The sequence below is a fragment of the Bombina bombina genome, chromosome 1 (genome assembly GCF_027579735.1).
Source record: "Bombina bombina isolate aBomBom1 chromosome 1, aBomBom1.pri, whole genome shotgun sequence".
Classification (NCBI taxonomy): Eukaryota; Metazoa; Chordata; class Amphibia; order Anura; family Bombinatoridae; genus Bombina; species Bombina bombina.
Window position 1 is genome coordinate 751,323,367 of NC_069499.1, and position 23,687 is coordinate 751,347,053.

Here is a 23,687-nt window from a genome sequence, read left to right on the forward strand (position 1 = left end):
TAATGACAGAATGAGTCCACTGATCATCTAATTACTATTGGGAATACCACTCCTGCCCTGCAGGAGGTGGCAAAGAGCACCACAGCAAAGCTGTTAAATATCACCTCCCTTCCCTCCCAATCCAGTCATTCTCTTTGCCTTAGTTAAGTTTATTATTTTTAAATTAGTACAGGGTTGTGCTGCTTTGTCCTGGGGTGTAGCCGTAGTCCATATTGGTCTCTTCAGTAGAGCAGTGGTGGCTTTAGAGCGATGGGAACTTGTGAGACATAATTCTCACTGCGCCTCCCATACTGATGCTGCCCTATCTCTGAAAACCTGAGGGATCTTACTCAGTCTTTTTCCTTTTGTCACAGGTCCATGGGAGGGAGAGGACCTCTTAAACCTGGAAGCTGCCTTACTGTCGGGCAGATGAGGAGGTAAGTGCTGACTTACTATCTGTGGGACAAGTTAGGCACTTGATTTCTTCAAGGGACAATAAAGAGACTCATGGGATATGGGACACTTTATTTATGGCACAAAGCTCTTAGTCAGGAGGTTTATGTGGTCAGTAACAGCGCAGGCACTGGGGCTGGATGTAAATTGCATAGGGTACTGTCCTTCAAGATGGAAACTATTCATTCCATTCTTCCTTTGGTCCAAGAGGGTCAATTTATGGCAACAGTGGATTTAAAGGACGCGTACTTGCATGTTTCCGTTCACAGGGATCATCACAAGTTTCTAAGGTTTGCCTTTCTAGACCAACACTTCCAATTCGTGGCTCTTCCCTTTGGTCTTGCCACAGCTCCCAGAATTTTCTCAAAATTTCTGGGATCGCTGTTGGCGGTGCTTCGGTTATGGGGCATTGCAGTGGCGCCCTATCTGGACGACATCCTAGTCCAGGCACCATCCTTACAACAACCAAGATCCCACACGGAAATGTTGTTATCCTTCCTGTGATCTCACGGATGGAAGGTAAATTTGGAAAAGAGCTCCTTAGTTCCAAATACAAGGGTGACCTTCTTGGGAACCATAATAGATTCCCTATCAGTGAAGATTATTCTGACAGAAATCAGGAAATCAAAGATTTTCGATACTTGTCTTGCTCTTCAGTCCACTCCTCGGCCATCAATGCCTCAGTGCATAGAGGTAATCGGGCTGATGGTGGCGGCAATGGACATCATCCCGTTTGCTCGGTTCCACCTCAGACCTCTGCAGCTAGACATGCTCAGGCAATGGAACAGAGATTATGCGGACTTGTCTCCTAGAATACTACTGGAGCAGGAAACAAGGGATTCTCTTCACTGGTTGTTGTCTCTGGATCATCTCTCTCAGCGAACCTGCTTTCGCAAGTCCATCTTTGGTGATTGTGACAAGACGCCAGCCTTCTAGGATGGGGAGCAGTCTGTGACTCCCTAAAGGCTCAGGAAGTTTGGACTCGGTCAGAGTCTGTTCTACCTTTAAACATTCTGGAGCTGAGAGCAATCTTCAATGTTCTTCGGGCCTGGCCCCAGTTAGCCTCGGTCCAGTTTATCAGGTTCCAGTCGGACAACATAACTTCAGTGGCTTACATCAATCAGGGAGGAACAAGGAGTTCCTTAGCGATGACAGAGGTAACCAAAATAATTCAGTGGGCGGCAACCCATTCTTGCGGTCGGTGATCCACATCCCTGGGGTGTACAACTGGGAGGCGGACTTCCTGAGTAGGCAGACCATTCATTCGATGGAGTGGGAACTCCATCCGGAAGTGTTCTCCAGCCTGATTCTCAAATGGGGTCAGCTGGAATTAAATCTCATGGCATCTCGGCAGAATGCCAAGCTCCCGAGGTATGGGTCGAGGTGCAGGGACCCTCAGGCAGTACTGATAGATGCCCTGGCGGTACCTTGGACCTTTAGTCTATCATACCTATTTCCTCCATTTGCTCTTCTTCCTTGGGTCATTGCTTGAGTCAAGCAGGAGAGGGCCTCAGTGATCCTCATTGCTCCGGCTTGGCCTTGCAGGATTTGGTATGCAGATCTAGTGGACATGTCGTCTCTGCCACCTTGGAGACTTCCGTTGAGGAAGGACCTTCTAGTTCAAGGACCCTTCGTTCACCCAAATCTAGTTTCTCTGAAGCTGACTGCTTGGAGATTGAACACTTAATTTTATCCAAGCTGGGTTTTTCTGACTCGGTCATAGAGACCATGATTCAGGCTCGTAAACCTGTAACTAGAAAGATTTACCATAAGATATGCAAGGGCTACTCCTGGAGTAGAGTTAGGATTCCTAGAATTTTGTCTTTTCTCCAAGAGGGTTTGGAGAAAGGATTATCGACAAGTTCCCTAAAGGGTCAAATTTCTGCCTTATCTATTTTTTTTACACAAACGTCTGACAGATGTTCCAGATGTACAATCTTTTTGTCAGGCCTTGGTCAGGATCAGGCCTGTGTTCAGAACAGTTACTTTCATGGAGTCTTAATTTGCGTACTAAATTAGGATTTCTTCCTAAAGTTGTTTCTGATCGGAAAATTAATCAGGAGATTATTGTTCCTTCATTATGTCCTAATCCTACCTCTCAGAAGGAAAGGCTTCTGTACAATTTGGACGTGGTTCGTGCCTTAAAGTTTTACCTGCAGGCGACTAAGGAATTTTGTCAGTCTTCTGCCTTGTTTGTGGTTTTCTCAGGAATACGTAAGGGACAGAAAGCTACGGCTACTTCTTTCTTTTTGGCTGAAGAGTATCATACGTTTTGCATATGAGACTGCTGGACAACAGCCTCCAGAGAGAGTTACGGCTCATTCCACAAGGGCTGTTGCTTCCTCATGGGCATTCAAGAATGAAGCTTCTGTGGAACAGATTTGCATGGCTGCTACTTGGTCCTCTCTTCACACTTTTTCAAAACTCTAGCTTGGGTATTGATTCCCAATAGTAATTAGATGATCCGTGGACTCATTATGTCATTAAAAAGAAAAGAAAATTTATGCTTATCTGATAAATGTATTTCTTTTTTTGACACGATGAGTCCACGGCCCGCCCTTTTTTGAGTAGACAGGTTGTTGGTTATTATAAACTTCAGACACCTCTGCACCGTTACTTCCTTTCTCTCCTTTACTTCGGCCGAATGACTGGGTTGGGAGGGAAGGGAGGTGATATTTAACAGCTTTGCTGTGGTGCTCTTTGCCGCCTCCTACAGGGCAGGAGTGGTATTCCCAATAGTAATTAGATGATCCGTGGACTCATCATGTCAAAAAAGAAATACATTTATCAGGTAAGCATACATTTTCTTTTTATTAAATAACCTGATCTACTGAGTATAGACTGGGTCAATCCGGACACAGCCTTTTAGCAGTTCCTTTTCAAGCGCTTTGTTTCTGCTGCACGCATTTCCATTCTGTCAGTTCCCTTCTCTGGCATTAGAAGCCTTTTATTGAGGATCGGAGAGTGCTGTGAGGAACATAGTGAATGAAGCATATGGTATTAAGGTGCTTCCTTTCAGTGGCGGATAATCTGTCTCGTACTAAGTAGATAAGAGACCACCGGACTCCATTATTTAAGAAATTAGCGGCCTTAATACTGAGACCCTTTTAAGGGTTCATTTTTATTTGAGGACACTGTTAGATTACCCTTTTAGATAAATAGGGTTTATATATAAGGAGATTGGATTACGGCGTCATAGTCAGTTTGCGCCTTTCCATATATGGCAGAGGAATCGCCTGAGTTCTCCCACATGGATTTTAAAGAAAAAGGATATGAAGAGGATGTCATACAATGGCACCTTAGTTACTGTCCAGGTTCTCTGTCCTACCCATTACTGGTCAGTGCGAATCCAGCTTTAAGATTAAGCCATCATGATATCTTAAGGGGGCCAGAAGGAGCTTAAGAGACTGCAAGGTCTGCTCTAATGTACTTCGTTTTACCCCTCAATACAAAATCTAAAGGCAGCAAGTTTATTAGATTTTCCTTATTCTATCAGGAATAAGTTCGCTGCAGGCTGACTTCCTCCTGCTCTCTAGGGGATTCTCCTGTGTTGGTCTAAAAGTTATGGACTTATAACACGAGCCCTACATGTCGTTTAGCTAGATTCTGTGTTTAATGGGTGACTAGAGTTATGCTTTCACAGAAGTAAATTGTTTCTGCTACTTTTTTGCGAAGCAGTTGCACTTCTGGATTGCTGGGTCTTTTTATGCTGCTTTCACAGAAGGATTGGCAGACATTGACACGCAAGCCCTAAAATCTGCTGGGGTTGAGACCGGTGGTGGCGGGATTCAGGTTCCTGCCACAGGCTTGCTTTTGGGCGTGATTTTGCAGATTCCGTTGTGAAACTGGAATGCACATCTTTTTTTAAGGTGTTGGTGGTTCACAACTTTGTGTAAGCTTAGCTATATCGGCTATCTTAATTTTTGCCTGTAACATAACGTCAACGTTTTATGTGTGCACTTTTATGTGTTTTATTTTGCATCGGATCATTCTTGCTCCGTTTTAGCAGGGATTTCTGATGTTTTACTCCCATCTAGTGATGGTTATTTGTAACTACAGGAGCTGCATTAGTTATATTGTTCTGTCCCTTTTAATTTCATCTATATTATTTACAATCAGTCTTGTACGTACTGATCTGCTTTTTTTATCCTGACAGTACTATTTATGAATACATGTCCGGGTCATTTTTATGGGAATGTAGCATTTTCTCTAAGAGATATCATCTATATATGATGCTCTTTCATATATGTCCTAATATGCATTTTCATGTTATCATATTTTATGTATATGGACACAATGATTTTTTTCTCTTCATGTTGAGGAGAATTAGTTATTAGGTGCTTTTTCTCTCTTTATTGATACAGGACAAGATGAATAGACCGAAGGGTCGCCAGAATTTAAATTTTCTAGGATTCTATTCAAATCTATTTGTGGTTCCCAAAAAGGAGGTAACTTTTCGTCCCATCCTAGATCTCAAGTGACTCAACAAATTCCTCAGGGATCCGTCCTTCAAGATGGAAACTATTCGTTCCATTCTTCCATTGGTCCAGGAAGGTCAGTTCATGACGACAATAGACCTGAAGGACGCTTACTTACATGTTCCCATTCACAGGAATCGTCACCAGTTTCTCAGGTTTGCTTTTCTGGACAAGCATTTCAAGTTTGTTGCCCTTCCGTTTGGTCTGGCCACGGCTCCCATAATATTCACAATGGTTCTGGGGGCGCAATTGGCAATAGTCAGATCCCAGGGAATTGCTGTGGCACCTTATCTAGACGAACTTTTGACTCAGGCGTCATCTTTTCAACTATCGCAATCTCATACAGAGATGTTGTTGTCTTTTTTAAGTTCCCACAGGTGGAGGGTGACTCTGGAAAAGAGTTCTAATTCCAACTACAAAAGTGTGTTTTCTAGGGACGTAGGTTAGAAAATCCAATCTTCTTGATCCTGCCTTTCTCTCCAGTCTGCCTTTTGTCCAACAGTGGCTTAATGCATGGAGGTGATTGGTCTGATGGTGGTTTCCTTGGACGTCATTCCATCTACGACTTTTGTAGCTTTGCATGCTAAGTCAATGCAACAGAGACTATTCAGATTTAGCTCAGAGGATAAATCTGGACCCTTATCAAGAGACTCTCTTGTAGTGGATTTCACAGGGACATCTGTCTCGGGGCACTTGCTTCCTGAGATTTTCCTGGGTGATTGCGACTACGGACGCCAGCCTGTTAGGCAGGGGAGCGGTTTGCGGTTCTCTAGAAGTTTAGGGCCTGTGGTCTCGGGAAGAATCTTCTTTTCCATTAATCATCTTTTAGTTGAGAGCCATCTTCAGTGGCTTAACAGCTTGGCCTCAATTATCTTTAGTCCAGTTTATCATTCCAGTCGGACAACATCACGTCAGTGGCTTACATCAACCACCAGGGAGGAACTCTGAGTTCCTTGGCATGAAGGAAGTGTCTCACAGTCTGCAGTGGGCGGATGCTCATAATTGTCTATCTGCCATCCACATTCCAGAAGTGGACAATGGGAGGCGGATTTTCTAAACAGACAGACTTTGCATCCCGGGGAGTGGGCTCTCCATCCGGAAGTTTTCTCCAGGATTACCCTCAGGTGGGTGGTTCCGGAGTTGGATATGATGGCGTCTCGTCAGAACGCCAAGGTCAAGAGATCCTCAGGCTGGCCCTGATAGATGCTCTGGCAGTTCTTTGGGATTTCGGTCTAGCATACCTGTTTCCTCCCTTTGCTCTCCTTCCACGAGTTATTGCTCGTATCAAGCAGGAGAGAGCGGCTGTGATTCTAATAGCTCCTGCCTGGTCTCACAGGATCTGGTATGCAGATCTGGTGAAGATGTCCTCTTTTCCTCCTTGGAGGTTTCCTTTGAGGAAGGACCTTCTAATCAGGGTCCATTCCTCCATCTAAATCTGGATTCTCTGAAGCTGACTGCTTGGAGATTGAACGCCTATTTCTAGTGGTTTTTCGGGAGCAGTCATTGATGCTATGCTTCAGGCTCGTAAACCTGTTACTCCCAGGATTTACCATAAATACCATTTCTCATTTCCTCAGTTTGGCCCTGAGAAAGGTTTGTCAGTCAGTACTCTGAAGGGTCAGATTTCTGCACTGTCTATTCTTTTGCACAAACGTCTGGCTGATTTACCAGATGTTCAAACTTTCGTTAAGGCTCTGGTCAGAATCGGGCCTGTGTTTAAACCTGTTGCTCCTATTTGTAGCCTTAACCTAGTTCTTAATGTTTTGCAACAGGCTCCGTTTGAGCCGATGCATGTTGTTGATATAAAATAGTTAATTGGAAGGTTTTGTTTCTCCTTGCTATTTCTTCCGCTCGCAGAGTTTGAGCTTTCAGCTCTTCAGTGTGATTCCTGTATCTTATATTTCATGCAGATAAGGTGGTCCTTCGTCCTAAATTAGGGTTTCTCCCAAAGGTGGTGTCGGATCAAAACATTAATCAGGAAATTGATGTTCCTCCTTTTTTCCTAATCCTTCTCATAAGGAACATCTTTTGCATAACTTGAATGTTGTGCCGGTTTTAACATTTTCCTACAAGCTACTAAAGATTTTCGGCAATCTTCTGACCTGTTTGTTGTTTTCTCTGGGAAGCGTAAGGGTCAGAAGGCCACTTCTACTATTCTTTCCCTCTGGTTAAGAAGTATGATTCGTTTTGCTTATATGACTGCAACCTCCTGAGAGAATTACGGCCTATTCCACTGGGCTGCCTCCTCTCTTGGGCTTTCAAAAATGAAGCCTCTGTGAAACAGATTTACAAGGCGGCAACATGGTCCTCTTTGCATACTTTTTCCGAATTCTATAAATGTAATACTTTTGCCTCGGCTGAGGCCTCTTTTGGGAGAAAGGTTCTTCAAGCGATGGTGCCTTCTGTTTAGATCCTTCTGCCTTTTTCTCCCTCCCTTTTCATTTTGTGTAATCTAGCTTGGGTATTTGTTCCCACTAGTAATTGGAATGACGTTGTTGGATTCTCCATGTCATAGGAAAGAAAACAAAATGTATGCTTAACTGATAAATTTCTTTCTTTCCAGACATGGAGAGTCCACGGCCCCGCCCTCTTATTTATAATTCAGCAGTTTTTTAGAGTAAACCTCAAGTACTTTTTCACCCTTGTGTTTCTTCTTTTTCCATTTCCTTCAGCTGAATGACTAGGGATTATGGGTAAGGGAAGTTACACTTAACAGCTTTGCTGGGGTGCTCTTTGCCGCCTCCTGCTGGCCAGGAGTTGAATATCCCACTAGTAATCGGAATGACATTGTGGATTCTCCCTGTCCGGAAAGAAAGAAATTTATCAGGTAAGCATACATTTTGTTATTTTGTTTAATTATTTTTTTATTTTTAATTTTATTTTTTTAGCAAAATATGTTGATTCAAAACTCCGGACTGGAAACAAAGAAGCAACAGACGAAGAACTTGAAAAGATGTTGGATAAAATTATGATAATTTTTAGGTTCATTTATGGTATGTTCTGCAATCTTTTTCTTAAAGTATGTACACTATATAATAAAGTTTTTATAAATAGAAAAAAAAGGCAATATATTCTATTAACTAAACATTTTATTTAGTTAATTGTCTAAATTTGAGTTGTACTTATAAGACAGCCATTTATGTAGCATACCAGATCAAGCATAGTGTTTGATTTAAGAAAAAATGATCATGGTTTTGGTGTGGGTTCTTAATATATTATACTATATAAATGTTTATACTTGCTGCATAAAGATTTTTAACGGAATGCTACCTCTTATAGGAAAGGACGTATTTGAAGCCTTCTACAAAAAGGATTTGGCCAAGAGGTTGCTGGTTGGGAAAAGTGCATCTGTGGATGCTGAAAAGTCAATGCTTTCCAAACTTAAACACGGTATGTATAGTCTGTGACAGAAGAGTGGGTGCCCAGGCTCAAACATGGTTTCCCTTATTCTGTGTTTTGGAGCTTGCCTCTCATGCATGTATGTCAATAACAGTGGTGTATTGCTATTTGTACAAATTATGTCACAAGCCAGTGTACAAAGAAAGATTTTCACAGTCTTAAAAGACTGATTTACATATCTGAGCAGGCTGCTTCAAAGCAGGGAGTTAATTACTCATGGCAGTAAATCTTCTAGGGACAAAAGTGGTATCTGGTCCATCTATTACCCTCAGATCTGGCACTTCAAAAGGCTGCATTTGTACATCCTCAGCCAGTCTGACTACAATCTCAGCAGGTGATCAGGGGGTGGGGACTGACAGCTGTTAACAGTGATGCCCCGTTGTGTGCTGGGTTAAGATTGGTTTTTAGGATCATCGCTAGGGGTCGTGTTGTAAGATGACAAGAGATATGGGCAGTTTTAAAAACCACTTTGTCTGGGGAAAAAAGGGAGAGTTATTCCAAGTTGCCTGAACTATACAGGGGTCAATTACCCAAGAGCTCTCTAAGGGACTATAACAAGACTGGGCAAGAGGACTATTTGTATTTACCTGGATTCTATTGTCTGTGGCTGATTTTTCTCCTAGCCCCAAAGTGAGTGTGTTCTTTCTGTATTTTGTGTACTTCTGTGTGTTTGCCTATTTTTAGTGAATAAGTACAATTTATTTCACCATTTGTTTTGCTCATTGAAATGATCCCAGTTAAACAACGGTTTAGAGTGCTGTTCTCCCGTGACAGGCTCTAAAAGGAAATTAATGGTGGCAGCAGTGGGAGCATTGAGCTTTTAAGTTTAAAATCCTGCGGGGTCTAACAGAAAAGAGAGCTTGCATATTGCAAGCCCTCAAAACGAATAGTAACTTAGACAGATCAGGAAAGGCACAGGTTCGCTCTGTCACTTAGCTTAGTGCCAGCAGGTGAACATGGACCAGAGGTCAGGACGATTTCGATCATGGGACCGCGCCAGGATTGTGGACCAGTGTAGCAGCTATGAGCTACCAACGGTCGGTCCTAGACAGAGCTGGAACAGGACTTGGAAGCTCATGAAGCAGGATTTGCTTGTCCGGAGGGGAAGGGCCCCTTAGCTGCAGTGGCAGCAGCGGGCAGACAACCCGGGGTGCAGGAGATTAATCCAGCCCCGGTGGTGGAAGGATATGTGCAGGGTGAGGGTGACCATCTGGATATGGATGGACTTGTTTTGTGGAGTGTGGAGGGGGTAGTCCCTGTGGCTACTGGACTCACCACACCTGGACTCACTGACACTCCTGACCTCATGGGGAGAGGGGGAAACAATCAATGAGAAAATTTGGATGTTGGCAGCCATTCGTGGAACAGCACCCCACTCCCAACTTGTCAATGGGAAACAGGTAACCCCCTAGAGGTTGTTAAGAGATTTTGAGACCCAGTGTCGAAGATACCGTGTGCCACCCCGGGATTGGGTTTTGAGACCAAGCCCATTGTTATCCGGGAAGGCTAAAAGGACTTTGCAGTCCATCCTTGATGAAGATGGGGATGATTATGGCCATGTGAAGGCTATTGGGGACCAACAGGCAGCCGGTTTGTTGGACTCTGGTGCCACGGTGACCTTGGTCTGACCTGATATAGTCAAGCCAGAAGATTTACTCCCGGGGCCTTGGATGCAAGTGACCATGCCGGATGTTGGACCGAGTTCCCTCCAAATTGCCAGGGTATTTTTGGATTGCGGAGCTGGAAGAGGCATGAGGGAGGTGGGTGTTTTACCTGGATTGGATGCGGAGGTTCTACTTGGCAATGATCTGGGGCATGTGACATGTATTTTACCATGGAGCTGGCTACTGTTGCAGTGATCACCAGGAGCCAGTCAGCAAGAATTACCAATACAGAACCTGTCTTCCCCCTGCATTTGGGACCAATAGTTCCAGAGGTCTCTGCGGAGACCAGGCAGGTAAGCCAGACTGAGTCATTAGAGCCCCCTCACTTACCTTCCTGTTACCTGTCCATGTGTCCCCCGATTTAGAGACTTAAGGGTGGGTTGCCAAAATGAGGGACACAGTTTAGGGATGCTGTGCGGTCTGATCCCAGTTTCAAGGGCATGAGACTTCGGGCATTCGAATCTGTCTATGCCGGGTGGTCAGACCGGTTCTTATGGCACCATGGCTCATATGATTCCCAGTTGGTCGGGCAAATGCTATATCCTCAAGGTGGTGGATTTTTTCCACCCGGTACCCTGAGACTGTAGCGCTTGCCTCAATAGTCTGTCAGATTTAGTCTGCCTGGAGACTGGATGTGCACCTCTGCTCTTGATTTTGTTTTTTATTGCCGGTGTCTGCCTGTCAGAGCACATGGAGATCTTAGGAAAACTGCACTCTAGCAGTAAGCACGGCAAAATCTCAGGACGGTTCCTCCCACTCTTCTGTCTGCTACTTATCTTCTGCTCTGCAAGCTCAGTCTACTGGAGGTAAAACACTTTTTAACAGAGAGTCAGCTGCAATAGTATAACCCTTTCTGGCAATCATAGGGTTACATTGTCTCCAAATGTTAGGTGTGCATAAGCACTTTGGTTTTGTAAAACAAATAGTATATTTAACTAGCGTGCCGTTTCGAGGGTCTGAGGAAGGGGTGAATACCTCAAAATGTCACGCTAGTTAAATATACTATTTGTTTTACAAAACCAGAGTGCTTATTTCTTGCTAGTATATATAGATATATATATATATATATATATATATATATATATATATATATATATATATATATATATATAGTGAAGTATGGAGTTCAGATGTCGGCACTCATAGAAGGGAGAGAACAAAAACAAATTATGGTGCAGTATGAAAGAACTGGTGTGTGGTGTGACAAAAATAAGTGAAAGATTATTGCTCACCTTTTAAAACCTCAAACATATGAGGTATGTTGGAAGCATGGAGGGGATTTAATCCCTAAAACAAGGATACCCAAGGGGCTGTCCGACAGTGGGGGTGCACCTAAAAATGAATGGTAATGAATAATAAATAGTTAAATGAACAATGATAATAAATTCCAAAGAAGAAATAATATAAGGGTACTTAAGTTGATGGTGGTGTCCCTATCTGTGTGAAAGCTGCGTTAAAGATGTATAGTACAATTTTCTTGTATAGGTGGAAACCTAAACACATGAAACCAATACTTCACCTTCTACTTCATATTCCATTGATGATAGTGTAATAATCAGAATTAGCTACCATTGAATCACATCAGGAGGAACTCTCTTAAGCAGAATAAACATTTGCTACACACACAGCGCAAGTTAAAATTCCAATTACCATATAATTTGCAGAAAGTGAAAAAAAGTTCTGCCTCTGTGATCCCATCATATTCAATATAGTCCCCCATGAAATAGAACCGCATGGGTAAGAATAACATATCGTCAGACCATTATAAAACTCATGTAAGTCGCTACCTCCCTATCCTTAAATAATCCTGGTAACCATATTACCATTTCCATTGTAACGTATCTGTTGTGTACAGAGAGATGCAAATAATCAGAGCAAGCTATTGGTGATAGTAGGTGCCATGTCGCTAGGCTACCATTCTCCTAAATGCATGTAAACTAAACCACCATTGTTGATTAACTAATGATAAATATGTTCATTTAATAACTTTATGAGCTTGATTTATATTAGAACATTTCCGTCCATGTCAAAGATTAGCCTCAGGTCCGGTGGTCATAGATCCCCAAAAACGTGATATTTTAGGTGATATCCAATTGAGCATGCAATCAACAAAAGTATACATTTTCCTGTGTGGTGCTATATTAATAAATTATACCTAATACTCTAACACTAAGCGCACTACAGTCTATGCATATACCGCTATGCTAAATACAACTAAATAAATATGCATAAAGTGAATCAAATATAGTTACTGTGTGTTTACCCTAATAGATCACTTTACTGAATTCAACTAGGTAAATAGGGTCAATTAATGTGCCAGCCCTAATGTGTTAATAATACAACTGCAATGACTCATACAGAATGAATAAACTGATGTTATACTATGCATCTACCCAATTTGCATTATTACAATAACTATAATAAGACCCATATAGAAGAGAAACTATATGGGAAGTCTTCACTATGTAACAATATAACTATAAGTAGGTGTTTAAAACATAAAAATGCTATAACTGTTACAAGGAGAATATGTGTATAAACTAAAACGAGTGTGACTACTAGATGTCTATATAAATTGTTACGTATCCTTGTGTGATCCATTATGGTAAAACCCAAAGCAAGAAGAAGAAAAAATAAATAGTATATCAATCTGTGAAAAAGTAATTGGGTAATTAGGACATACAATACTATCCTAAATTCAAAGAAGAGAAAATACCAGCACACGTAATAGGCTAATTTAATGGGGTTTTTTATTAATTTCCCAAATGTTCCCAAATTACACCTGTTTGTGCCCTACCGCACTAAATGAAGTAAAAGCATACTACCACAAAATTATTACATAATGAGAGAACGTAATTAGCGGTATACATTACTAACATGGCTCGTATCCCAAAAGATACCTAGGCCAAACATAACATTCTTAAAGGGACAGTCTAGTTAAACTTAAATTATTCAGACAGGACATGTAATTTTTAATTAACTTTCCAAATTACTTTTATCATCAAATTTGCTTTTTTCCCCTCTTGGTTTTCATAGTTGAAACTAAACCTAGGCAGGCTCATATGGTAATTCCTTAGCCCTTGAGGGTTGCCTCTAATCACAGGCTTTTTAAATTGGTTTTCAAAACAAAAGACTTGATAGTTCACGTGGGCCATATAGATAACACTGTGTTCAGGCACAGAAAGTTATTTAAGATTTAGCACAACACAATGTTAACTGCAAGTCAATAGATAATAGTCATGTGATCAGGGGGCTGTCTGAAGGTTCTTAGATACAAGGTAATCAGAGGTAAAAAGTATATTAATATAACTGTGTTACTTATGTAAAACTGGGGAATGGGTAATAAAGGGATTATGTATCTTTTAAAACAATAACAATTATATTGCAGACTGTCCCTTTAAGCCAGCTTAAATCATGCAGATATATATAAAATACAAACGAGCACTGTATACAGAGAATTGGACTGCAGATTCAACTGCACTCTAGATTCTATAGGTAGGCACAGTCTAATGTACTTTGTGACGTTGTTAATAGTATTGTTCAACAAGATAACAAATTCCTCAAGGTCATAAAACAAAGCACATTAACTGATATACTTGCACTTTTTCCAGTAATGTATCTGATGTACCACGTTCATTTCAACGTTACTGCTTGCTCCTCACATCCTTACTGGGCGTTATTCCAGCAGTGTGACGTATTGATGGAGGAGTGGCTTGTTTACCACAGCTGTTCTTAAGTGGTTACAGACGTAGGAGACCATTCCTTGTTTGCCAAGCAGTGTCCCCACTGATACAACAGCGTTTTCCATTCCAAAACCATAAAAGTTGGCAAATAATACCAATGATGTACCGTCCTCAAATGGTTTATAGTGCTCAGACTGCTGCAGATCAACACCCCACTGGGATACAGTCTTATGATTTCAGTTGTATGTTTAGCTCCACACTGTAGCGCATTGGCAATAGCGAAAATACATTCAGATTGTAGTTACCCCAATCTGGTTTACAGTGTTAGTAACGATCCCACAACAAGAAACACTGGAGATGGTCTACTTGCTCCAGAGTTATACACTTATGTGTGTATAACTCTGGAGCAAGTCGACTGCTTTGTTTTATGACCTTGAGTGCAGCTTGCTCTGCGGTCGAATTTATCTTGTTGAACAAGACTATTTACAACGTCACAAAGTACATTAGACTGTGCCTACCTATAGGATCTAGAGTGCAGTTAAATCTGTGGTCCAATTCTCTGTATACAGTGCTCGTTTGTATTCTATATATATATATATATATGCATGATTTAAGCTGGTTTAAGAATGTTATGTTTGGCCTAGGTATCTTTTAGGATACGAGCCCTTTGTTAGTAAATTTATACCGCCAATTACGGTCTCATTATGTAATAATTTTGTGGTAGTATGCTTTTACTTCTTTTAGTGTGGTATTCCGTGTGCTGGTATTTTCCCTTCTTTGAATTTAGGATAGTATTGTATGTCCTAATTACCTCTCTCTCTTTTTTTTATTATTACGTTCACTTTATAAGGGTAGCACCGGAAGGTTTAAATCAGCAGTATTAACTACTCTCTCTATTTCTTTCATGTAATTAGCAAGAGTCCATGAGCTAGTGACGTATGGGATATACATTCCTACCAGGAGGGGCAAAGTTTCCCAAACCTCAAAATGCCTATAAATACACCCCTCACCACACCCACAATTCAGTTTTACAAACTTTGCCTCCGATGGAGGTGGTGAAGTAAGTTTGTGCTAGATTCTACGTTGATATGCGCTCCGCAGCAAGTTGGAGCCCGGTTTTCCTCTCAGCGTGCAGTGAATGTCAGAGGGATGTGAGGAGAGTATTGCCTATTTGAATGCAGTGATCTCCTTCTAAGGGGTCTATTTCATAGGTTCTCTGTTATCGGTCGTAGAGATTCATCTCTTACCTCCCTTTTCAGATTGACGATATACTCTTATATATACCATTACCTCTGCTGATTCTCGTTTCAGTACTGGTTTGGCTATCTGCTATATGTAGATGAGTGTCCTGGGGTAAGTAAGTCTTATTTTCTGTGACACTCCAAGCTATGGTTGGGCACTTTGTTTATAAAGTTCTAAATATATGTATTCAAACATTTATTTGCCTTGACTCAGAATGTTCAACTTTCCTTATTTTCAGACAGTCAGTTTCATATTTGGGATAATGCATTTTGATTTGACCATTTTTTCTTACCTTAAAATTTGACTTTTTCCCTGTGGGCTGTTAGGCTCGCGGGGGCTGAAAATGCTTCATTTTATTGCGTCATTCTTGGCGCGGACTTTTTTGGCGCAAAAATTCTATTTCCGTTTCCGGCGTCATACGTGTCGCCGGAAGTTGCGTCATTCTTTGACGTTATTTCGCGCCAAAAAAGTCGGCGTTCCGGATGTGGCGTCATTTTTGGCGCCAAAAAGCATTTAGGCGCCAAATAATGTGGGCGTCTTATTTTGCGCGAAAAAATATGGGCGTCACTTTTGTCTCCACATTATTTAAGTCTCATTTTTTATTGCTTCTGGTTGCTAGAAGCTTGTTGCATTCTTTCCCATTCCTGAAACTGTCATTTAAGGAATTTGATCAATTTTGCTTTATATGTTGTTTTTTCTCTTACATATTGCAAGATGTCTCACGTTGCATCTGAGCCAGAAGATACTACAGGAAAATCGCTGTCAAGTGCTGAATCTACCAAAGCTAAGTGTATCTGCTGTAAACTTTTGGTAGCTATTTCTCCAGCTGTTGTTTGTATTGATTGTCATGACAAACTTGTTAAAGCAGATAATATTTCCTTTAGTAAAGTACCATTGCCTGTTGCAGTTCCCTCAACATCTAAGGTGCAGAATGTTCCTGATAATATAAGAGATTTTGTTTCTGAATCCATAAAGAAGGCTATGTCTGTTATTTCTCCTTCTAGTAAACGTAAAAAATCTTTTAAAACTTCTCTCCCTACAGATGAATTTTTAAATGAACATCATCATTCTGATTCTGATGACTCCTCTGGTTCAGAGGATTCTGTCTCTGAGGTTGATGCTGATAAATCTTCATATTTATTTAAAATGGAATTTATTCGTTCTTTACTTAAAGAAGTTCTAATTGCTTTAGAAATAGAGGATTCTGGTCCTCTTGATACTAATTCTAAACGTTTAGATAAGGTATTTAAAGCTCCTGTGGTTATTCCAGAAGTTTTTCCTGTTCCTAATGCTATTTCTGCAGTAATTTCCAAAGAATGGGATAATTTGGGTAATTCATTTACTCCTTCTAAACGTTTTAAGCAATTATATCCTGTGCCGTCTGACAGATTAGAATTTTGGGACAAGATCCCTAAAGTTGATGGGGCTATTTCTACCCTTGCTAAACGTACTACTATTCCTACGTCAGATGGTACTTCGTTTAAGGATCCTCTAGATAGGAAAATTGAGTCCTTTCTAAGAAAAGCTTATCTGTGTTCAGGTAATCTTCTTAGACCTGCTATATCTTTGGCTGATGTTGCTGCAGCTTCAACTTTTTGGTTGGAAACTTTAGCGCAACAAGTAACACATCGTGATTCTCATGATATTATTATTCTTCTTCAGCATGCTAATAATTTTATCTGTGATGCCATTTTTGATATTATCAGAGTTGATGTCAGGTTTATGTCTCTAGCTATTTTAGCTAGAAGAGCTTTATGGCTTAAAACTTGGAATGCTGATATGGCTTCTAAATCAACTTTACTTTCCATTTCTTTCCAGGGTAACAAATTATTTGGTTCTCAGTTGGATTCCATTATTTCAACTGTTACTGGTGGGAAAGGAACTTTTTTACCACAGGATAAAAAATCTAAAGGTAAAAACAGGGCTAATAATCGTTTTCGTTCCTTTCGTTTCAACAAAGAACAAAAGCCTGATCCTTCATCCTCAGGAGCAGTTTCAGTTTGGAGACCATCTCCAGTCTGGAATAAATCCAAGCCAGCTAGAAAGGCAAAGCCTGCTTCTAAGTCCACATGAAGGTGCGGCCCTCATTCCAGCTCAGCTGGTAGGGGGCAGGTTACGTTTTTTCAAGGAAATTTGGATCAATTCTGTTCACAATCTTTGGATTCAGAGCATTGTTTCAGAAGGGTACAGAATTGGTTTCAAGTTGAGACCTCCTGCAAAGAGATTTTTTCTTTCCCGTGTCCCAGTAAATCCAGTAAAAGCTCAAGCATTTCTGAAATGTGTTTCAGATCTAGAGTTGACTGGAGTAATTATGCCAGTTCCAGTTCCGGAACAGGGGATGGGGTTTTATTCAAATCTCTTCATTGTACCAAAGAAGGAGAATTCTTTCAGACCAGTTCTGGATCTAAAAATATTGAATCGTTATGTAAGGATACCAACGTTCAAGATGGTAACTGTAAGGACTATCTTACCTTTTGTTCAGCAAGGGAATTATATGTCCACGATAGATTTACAGGATGCATATCTGCATATTCCGATTCATCCAGATCATTATCAGTTCCTGAGATTCTCGTTTCTGGACAAGCATTACCAATTTGTGGCTCTGCCGTTTGGCCTAGCTACAGCTCCAAGAATTTTTACAAAGGTTCTCGGTGCCCTGCTGTCTGTAATCAGAGAACAGGGTATTGTGGTATTTCCTTATTTGGACGATATCTTGGTACTTGCTCAGTCTTTACATTTAGCAGAATCTCATACGAATCGTCTTGTGTTGTTTCTTCAAGATCATGGTTGGAGGATCAATTTACCAAAAAGTTCTTTGATTCCTCAGACAAGGGTAACCTTTCTGGGTTTCCAGATGGATTCAGTGTCCATGACTCTGTCTTTAACAGACAAGAGACGTCTAAAGTTGATTACAGCTTGTCGAAACCTTCAGTCACAATCATTCCCTTCGGTAGCCTTATGCATGGAAATTCTAGGTCTTATGACTGCTGCATCGGACGCGATCCCCTTTGCTCGTTTTCACATGCGACCTCTTCAGCTCTGTATGCTGAAGCAATGGTGCAAGGATTACACGAAGATATCTCAATTAATATCTTTAAAACCGATTGTTCGACACTCTCTAACATGGTGGACAGATCACCATCGTTTAATTCAGGGGGCTTCTTTTGTGCTTCCGACCTGGACTGTAATTTCAACAGATGCAAGTCTCACAGGTTGGGGAGCTGTGTGGGGATCTCTGACGGCACAAGGAGTTTGGGAATCTCAGGAGGTGAGATTACCGATCAATATTTTGGAACTCCGTGCAATTTTCAGAGCTCTTCAGTTTTGGCCTCTTCTGAAGAGAGAATCGTTCATTTGTTTTCAGACAGACAATGTCACAACTGTGGCATACATCAATCATCAAGGAGGGACTCACAGTCCTCTGGCTATGAAAGAAGTATCTCGAATTTTGGTTTGGGCGGAATCCAGCTCCTGTCTAATCTCTGCGGTTCATATCCCAGGTGTAGACAATTGGGAAGCGGATTATCTCAGTCGCCAAACGTTGCATCCGGGCGAATGGTCTCTTCACCCAGAGGTATTTCTTCAGATTGTTCAAATGTGGGAACTTCCAGAAATAGATCTGATGGCGTCCCATCCAAACAAGAAACTTCCCAGGTATCTGTCCAGATCCCGGGATCCTCAGGCGGAGGCAGTGGATGCATTATCACTTCCTTGGAAGTATCATCCTGCCTATATCTTTCCGCCTCTAGTTCTTCTTCCAAGAGTAATCTCCAAGATTCTGAAGGAATGCTCGTTTGTTCTGCTGGTAGCTCCGGCATGGCCTCACAGGTTTTGGTATGCGGATCTTGTCCGGATGGCCTCTTGCCAACCGTGGACTCTTCCGTTAAGACCAGACCTTCTGTCACAAGGCCCTTTTTTCCATCAGGATCTGAAATCCTTAAATTTAAAGGTATGGAGATTGAACGCTTGATTCTTGGTCAAAGAGGTTTCTCTGACTCCGTGATTAATACTATGTTACAGGCTCGTAAATCTGTATCTCGAGAGATATATTATAGAGTCTGGAAGACTTATATTTCTTGGTGTCTTTCTCATCATTTTTCTTGGCATTCTTTTAGAATACCGAGAATTTTACAGTTTCTTCAGGATGGTTTAGATAAGGGTTTCTCCGCAAGTTCTTTGAAAGGACAAATCTCTGCTCTTTCTGTTCTTTTTCACAGAAAGATTGCTATTCTTCCTGATATTCATTGTTTTGTACAAGCTTTGGTTCGTATAAAACCTGTCATTAAGTCAATTTCTCCTCCTTGGAGTTTGAATTTGGTTCTGGGAGCTCTTCAAGCTCCTCCGTTTGAACCTATGCATTCATTGGGCATTAAATTACTTTCTTGGAAAGTTTTGTTCCTTTTGGCCATCTCTTCTGCTAGAAGAGTTTCTGAATTATCTGCTCTTTCTTGTGAGTCTCCTTTTCTGATTTTTCATCAGGATAAGGCGGTGTTGCGAACTTCTTTTGAATTTTTACCTAAAGTTGTGAATTCCAACAACATTAGTAGAGAAATTGTGGTTCCTTCATTATGTCCTAATCCTAAGAATTCTAAGGAGAAATCGTTGCATTCTTTGGATGTTGTTAGAGCTTTGAAATATTATGTTGAAGCTACGAAATCTTTCCGTAAGACTTCTAGTCTATTTGTTATCTTTTCCGGTTCTAGGAAAGGCCAGAAAGCTTCTGCCATTTCTTTGGCATCTTGGTTGAAATCTTTAATTCATCTTGCCTATGTTGAGTCGGGTAAAATTCCGCCTCAGAGAATTACAGCTCATTCTACTAGGTCAGTATCTACTTCCTGGGCGTTTAGGAATGAAGCTTCGGTTGACCAGATCTGCAAAGCAGCAACTTGGTCCTCTTTGCATACTTTTACTAAATTCTACCATTTTGATGTATTTTCTTCTTCTGAAGCAGTTTTTGGTAGAAAAGTACTTCAGGCAGCGGTTTCAGTTTGAATCTTCTGCTTCTGTTTTTCGTTAAACTTTATTTTGGGTGTGGATTATTTTCAGCAGGAATTGGCTGTCTTTATTTTATCCCTCCCTCTCTAGTGACTCTTGTGTGGAAAGATCCACATCTTGGGTAGTCATTATCCCATACGTCACTAGCTCATGGACTCTTGCTAATTACATGAAAGAAAACATAATTTATGTAAGAACTTACCTGATAAATTCATTTCTTTCATATTAGCAAGAGTCCATGAGGCCCGCCCTTTTTTTGTGGTGGTTATGATTTTGTATAAAGCACAATTATTCCAATTCCTTATTTTATATGCTTTCGCACTTTTTTATCACCCCACTTCTTGGCTATTCGTTAAACTGAATTGTGGGTGTGGTGAGGGGTGTATTTATAGGAATTTTGAGGTTTGGGAAACTTTGCCCCTCCTGGTAGGAATGTATATCCCATACGTCACTAGCTCATGGACTCTTGCTAATATGAAAGAAATGAATTTATCAGGTAAGTTCTTACATAAATTATGTTTTTCTTTCCTAAGATATGGTGAGTCCACGGAATCATCAATTACTAGTGGGAATATCACTGCTGGCCAGCAGGAGGAGGCAAAGAGCACTACAGCAAAGCTGCTATATATGTCGCTTCCCTTACCCATAACCCCCAGTCATTCTCTTTGTCTGCGGTGCAAGGAGGAGGTGAAGTTTTGGTGTCTGATCTACAATCAAGATTTTTTTTATTTTAAATCAGAGTAGGTTTGCTCTGATCTTTCTAAAGGGTCTAGCCTTAGCCCATGTCAGTCTCTTCACTAGGGCAGTGGTGGCTTTTAAGCAATTGGAAACTTGTGGGGTATAATCCTCAATGCGTTTTCCCAAAACATTTTGCTGCCCTATTTAGATAGCCTGAGTAAGTTTACTCAGTCTTTCTGTATTTCCACAGGTCCATGTGAGGGATGGCATCCTCTCAAACCAGGTGAGCTGTCCTGCCGCCGGACAGATGAATATTAAGGGAAGTGCCAATTTTATTTTTCTATGTAGCAGGGAAACATTTGGCACTTATTCAGCTGAAACGCTGCAGGGGATGTTTTTTATTATTCCTGTCAGGGTGCAGGTTTTTATGACGGTTTTTGCAGGCACTGTTAGTGTGAGGAGTTATTTATTTTATTGATGGCTCAGTAAGGATCAGTTTTTAACGGATTATGTACTTTTTTGAGGGGTTTTTATGGTTTGTTTTTATTCCTGTTTTCAAGAAAGTTGTTATAAAAAAAAAAAAAAAAAAGTCTTTTTTGTTTACTGTAGGACCGCCCCTTTTAGGGAGGTTCTGATTCTTTGATGTCAGTTTTTTTGGCTCTTTTTTTCACTTCAGAGAATTACAGCTCATTGTACTAGGTCAGTCTCCACTTCGTGGGCTTTTAAGAATGAAGCTTCTGTTGATCAGATTTGCAAAGCAGCAACTTGGTCTTCTTTGCATACATTTACTAAATTCTACCATTTTTATGTATTTGCTTCTTCAGAAGCAGTTTTTGGTAGAAAAGTTCTTCAGGCAGCTGTTTCAGTTTGATTCTTCTGCTGATGATTTAAGTTTTTCTTATCACTAAAGAATAAACTTATACTTTGGGTTGTGGATTATTTTTTCAGCGGAAATTGGCTGTATTTTATTTTTTATCCCTCCCTCTCTAGTGACTTTTGCGTGGAGTTCCACATCTTGGGTATTTGATATCCCATATGTCACTAGCTCATGGACTCTTGCAAATTACATGAAAGAAAACATAATTTATGTAAGAACTTACCTGATAAATTCATTTCTTTCATATTGGCAAGAGTCCATGAGGCCCACCCTTTTTTATGGTGGTTATGATTTTTTTTGTATAAAGCACAATTATTTCCAAATTCCTTTGATGCTTTTTACGCCTTTCTTTATGACTCCACTACTTGGCTATTCGTTAAACTGAATTGTGGGTGTGGTGAGGGGTGTATTTATAGGCATTTTGAGGTTTGGGAAACTTTGCCCCTCCTGGTAGGATTGTATATCCCATACGTCACTAACTCATGGACTCTTGCCAATATGAAAGAAATGAATTTATCAGGTAAGTTCTTACATAAATTATGTTTTCTTCCTCAGGATAAGAAGAAAAAGCAGAAAGGGCGTCAGAGTGATTTTCATTCGTTTCATAACTTTAGAGGTAAACCCTCCACTTCCTCTTCCAAGCAGGAAACTATCCAAGTCTTCCTGGAAGTCTGGTTAGTCTTGAAACAAGGGGAAACAGTCTAAGAAGCCTGCGGCTGACTCCAAGTCAGCATTAAATGTCGGCCCCCGATCCAGGAACGGATCTAGTAGAGGGCAGGCTTTCTCAATTTGCTCAGGCTTGGATACTAGATGTCCCAGACCTGTGGGCCTTGGAAATTGTATCTCAGGGGTACAAGATAGAATTCAAGACTTTTCCTCCCAGAAGTAGGTTTCTTCTCTCAAGATTATCTGTAGACCAGATAAAGAGAGAGGCGTTCTTAAATTGTATCAAGGATCTTTTTGCCCTGGTAGTTATAGTTGCAGTTCCTCCGCAGGAACAGGGTCTGGGATTTTATTCAAATCTGTTTGTGGTTTCCAAGAAAGAGGGTATTTTCAGACCTATTTTAGACCTAAAGTGTTTAAACAAGTTCCTCAGTGTACCGTCCTTCAAGATGGAGACTATATACGTTCCATTCTTCCTTTGATTCAAGAGGGTCAGTTTATGACAACCATAGTCTTAAAGGATGCGTATTTTCTTGTTCCCATTCACCGTGATCATCACAAGTTTCTAAGGTTTGCTTTCTTAGACAATCATTTCCAGTTTGTGGCTCTTCCTTTCGGCCTTGCTACAGCTCCCAGAATTTTCTCAAAGGTCCTGGGGGCTCTTTTGGCAGTGATCCGGTCTTGGAGCATTGCTGTTGCGCCGTATCTGGATGACATTCTGGTTCAGGCGCCATCTTTTCAACAAGCAAACTCTCATACGGAGATCTTGTTGTCTTTTCTTCTTTCCCACGGTTGAAAGGTAAATCTGGGAAAAAGTTCTCCGATTACAGCCACAAGAGTAGTGTTTTTAGGGACCATAATAGACTCCCTACTAATGAAGATATTTCTGACAGAGGTCCTTCAGTCCACTCTTCGGCCGTCAGTGGCTCTATGTATGGAGGTAATTGGTCTGATGGTAGCTTCCATGAACATCATTCCGTTTGCTCGGTTCCACCTCAGACCTCTGCAGTTATGCATGTTAAGGCAATGGAACGAGGACTATGTGTATCTGTCTCCGCAAATAGTTCTGGATCAGGCGACAAGGGACTCTCTTCTGTGGTGGTTGTCTCAGAATTACCTCTCCCAGGGAACTTGCTTTCGTAGACCTTCCTGGGTGATCGTGACCACGGATGCCAGCCTTCTAGGTTGGGGAGCAATTTGGGGGTCATTGAAGATTCAGGGTCTTTCTATAAACATTCTGGAACTGAGAGGGATTTTTTTCAGTGCTCTACTGGCCTGGCCTCAGCTAGCCTTAGCCCGGTTTATCAGGTTCCAGTCGGACAACTTAACTTCGGTGGCGTACATCAACCACTCGGAGTTCCTTGGCCATGTCAGAGGTGGCCCGGTTAATCCAGTGGGAAGAGTCTCATAACTTGTCTTTTTGCGATCCACATCCCAGGAGTGGACATTTGGGAGGCGGATTTTCTGAGCCGACACACCTTTCATCTGGGGGAGTGGGAACTCCATCCGGAAGTATTTTCCAGTTTAATCCTCAATTGGGGCAGCCAGAACTGGATCTCATGGCTTCTCGGTATAA

The 23,687-nt window shown here is 41.2% G+C and overlaps 1 protein-coding gene across 1 annotated transcript in view; it reads left to right on the top strand.

The window, feature by feature from the left end:
• Positions 1 to 23,687, top strand: part of LOC128645942 (cullin-4B) — a gene marked incomplete in the record, with an annotated part of 284,976 nt that overhangs the window by 147,011 nt on the left and 114,278 nt on the right. Inside the window, 2 exon segments of the mRNA XM_053699285.1 lie at positions 7,799 to 7,903; positions 8,190 to 8,300. Coding sequence (XP_053555260.1) covers positions 7,799 to 7,903; positions 8,190 to 8,300 — 216 coding nt within the window.